Here is a 3286-nt window from a genome sequence, read left to right as displayed (position 1 = left end):
GCACTACAATGTCACCTAACATCTACTACCATGGTGGTAACAGACTAAGGAAGATTAAGTTACAGCAAAAATAACTAACATAAATATTAGCGATTACATAGCAAAGAGTGGGTTTGCTTTCCAGAAGACTATGGTACCCTGACCATTTGGGTCCAGTAGGATATTTAGCAAGGAAAAGGTCAAGATGGGTGGAGGTAAAGCTAAATCAAAAGCAACAGGTATAACTAAGAATCCAAGATAGATAGTCTCCAAATAGATGGTGACAGATCTATCTTCCTCCTCTCAAGAAGCATTTGCTGTCCTTTGTTGCTTCCTCTCAAGATCCCAGTGGCTGCTCAAGCTGAAAGTTACCTATTCCTGCCTTTCAGGGGGTTCAGCAACTAGAACTAATTTTGTGGTTGCTCAGGGCTCTTGCTGCAACTGAGCATAGAACTTGGAGAATTTGTGACACAAAGTGGGGGTTGGGGCCAAGGGGTAGATTGGGTGGCTTTATTGCTAGTTGTTCTGAAAAAAGAAAACTCTGAAGCATTCACACGTAAGTTTTCCAATCACTTTCAAATACCTCTACAAAACACCGTCAAAAGCCTGAAATCTTGCAGCAGAAGGGCTATAGTTAAAGCTGCGGGGCTCACAAAATCATCAAAGAAGCCAGATGAGACAACCCAGCCAGGAAATCATAGTGATTATTCTTAACCTGTTTTTCCCTAATTTAAGGTAAACTCTTATATACCTGATGTGGGATGTAGAAAGTTACACTGGAGCAAGCTGACTCTTCTGCTGAACTTTTAATCAAACCTAAGAAAAAATAAAGGCAAGGTTTATTTTTATTAATCTTATTTTATTTTAAAATAGCATAACCTGGAAGTTATTCTGTTATAAAGGAACATGGCTGAACAGGTAGGAAACAGATTCCCCATTATGAGTTCTCCTTATGGCTTCTGCAAGGATCATGGAGATGTCAATTACTCGTATTTTGGAGCAATGCTTCATCTTATCCTCTTGAGGTATGGTATTGGTGACTACCACTGCTTCAAAGCATGCAGTGTTGATGCGAGAAATGGCTGGGCCAGAAAAGATTCCATGAGTCAAGATAGCATAAACTCTGGTGGCTCCAGCTGAGAGAAGTTTGTCAGCCGCGAGGCAGATTGTACCACAAGTGTCTGCCATGTCATCTACAAGGATAGCCACACGATCATTCACATCTCCCACTAGCACCATGCAGTCCACTTCATTGGCCTTCTTCCGTTCTTTATGAATCAAAGCAAAGTCCACATTCAACTGGTCTGCAATGGAGGTCACTCTCTTAGCTCCACCAGCATCTGGGGAGACAATAGTGCAGTTCTTCCACTCAGAGATATTCTCCCTTATCCACTTCAGGACAGTTGGCTCTGCATACAAGTTGTCTACTGGGATATCAAAAAAGCCCTGAATTTGAGAAGCATGTAGGTCCATGGTGATGATATGATCCGCACCTGCTATAGACAGCATATTTGCAACAAGCTTGGCAGAGATTGGGGCCCGGCTCTTATCCTTCTTATCCTGTCGGGCATAAGGGAAGCATGGGATGACTGCAGTAACTCGGCTAGCTGAAGCAATCTTGCAGGCATTAATCATGATCAAAAGCTCCATTAGACTGTCATTGATTTCGCCACAACCACTCTGAACGATGTAGACATCCTCTCCACGCACACTCTCATCAATTTCCACGCAGGTCTCCCGGTTGCTGAATTTCTTAGTCACCACCTTGCCTAGCTCCAGGCCCAGGCGGTCGGCTATTTTCTGGGATAAGTCCTGGTGGGAGCTGCCGCTGAAGATTTTGATATTCGGCATCCTGGCCAACTACCAAAGGCACTCTGTCGAGCGATCCAGCTGCCGCTGAGACTGGAACGGAAGTGAAGCACAGACTCTAACGGCTTCCGGTTGTTACTCAACCGTTAGAGTCCCTTCGCCCTTGCGGCGCGTGGTCCCAAATTGACCCTGGGTCTTTTGAAAAAATTCCTGCTTTTCACCTCCCACTTCACACTTTTGCTTGCCATCTCCCACTTCACACTTTTAAACTAAATAATCAAGAATTTACACTGTAAGGAATTTTTTTTCTGTTAGCACCAGTATTAGTTTCCTAGGGCTATTTAAACAAATTTGAATGCATAAAAACATAAAACTTCTACAAAGCAAAACCCAAGTTTAAAAGGAAAATTACCTACTAAAGTATATGCAAAGGATTATTTTAGAAAGAATTTCCCCAATGAAGTGAGAAAAAGACAATAAAATAGAAAGTTGAAAAATGGCATAAATAGGCAATCACAGTAAAAAAATAAATGGTTAAGAAACGTGAAACAATTGAGGTAATCAAGAAAACGCTATTTTCACACATCAAGGAGTCAAAATGTTAAGATGGATAAGGTCTTCTATTTGGATGGAATGTATAAATATGTAGGTTTTGCATGGCTAATTTTGCACATAAGCTTTGACTCATCATGTATACTTCTAGGAATCTATTTCAGAGAAATTTTCACAAGCACCCCAAATATATATGGCTACATAGTAGTGTTGCTGTATTCATTCATTCAATAAATATTTTGTGAACACCTCCTATATATCAGGTATTATACTACTTCTACGGTACAAAAATGGTGCATGACAAACAGTAATTGCCCTAGAATTGTTTATAAAAGGAAAATCTCTGGAAACCAACAAATGTTCATCAATAGGTAAATTACCAAATAATTAATGGTGTATACATATGCAACCATCAAACAGATTAAGTGTAATCATGTGGAAATATCTCCTAGGTATTTTTCTAAAGGTACAAAGTCAGTCACAAAAATATGCATAGTATTATGTTTATGTATTTAAGATTATGTGATACTGAAAGCATCCAAGTAGCATGGAAGTCCTCTTTGTAATAATTACCTTTGGAGAGGGAAGTAGGTCGTGAGAGCTGAGAATGAAGGAGGACTGTTATATTTTACTGTTGTCAGTGTGGCATTTGAACATTTATTACTTTTATAATAAAAAAGATGAACAAAATATATTTGGTAATTAAATGTTTGTTAGCAAATTTTAAGCATACAGCTTCCATGGTGTATTGGGGCTGGAGATAGTGAGGAAGGAGGTAGAAAGGACCATAGATGCCAATAATTTCATAAAAATAATGGAGGCATCAGATACAGATCAACCATTTATATCTTGCTAATTGTGTGCCTGACATTTGGATACCAGGACGTTTTCATTTAGCCTAAACCAAATCATCATTTTTTTCATATTGTAAAATAACCAAATAATT

General features: G+C 39.3%; 1 protein-coding gene across 1 annotated transcript; it reads right to left on the bottom strand.

Annotated features, from left to right (window-relative positions):
- Window positions 1-828: 828 nt before the first annotated feature.
- PRPS1L1 (phosphoribosyl pyrophosphate synthetase 1-like 1) lies at window positions 829-1938 on the bottom strand. Its single transcript, XM_025380273.1, has one exon. It carries the CDS (start codon window positions 1828-1830, stop codon window positions 874-876), a length of 957 nt encoding a protein of 318 aa, XP_025236058.1. The 5' UTR covers window positions 1831-1938; the 3' UTR covers window positions 829-873.
- Window positions 1939-3286: the final 1348 nt, after the last annotated feature.

This window comes from Theropithecus gelada, chromosome 3, assembly GCF_003255815.1.
Source record: "Theropithecus gelada isolate Dixy chromosome 3, Tgel_1.0, whole genome shotgun sequence".
Classification (NCBI taxonomy): Eukaryota; Metazoa; Chordata; class Mammalia; order Primates; family Cercopithecidae; genus Theropithecus; species Theropithecus gelada.
The sequence above is the reverse complement of the archived record's forward strand: the minus strand, read 5'-3'. Positions and strand labels throughout refer to the sequence as shown.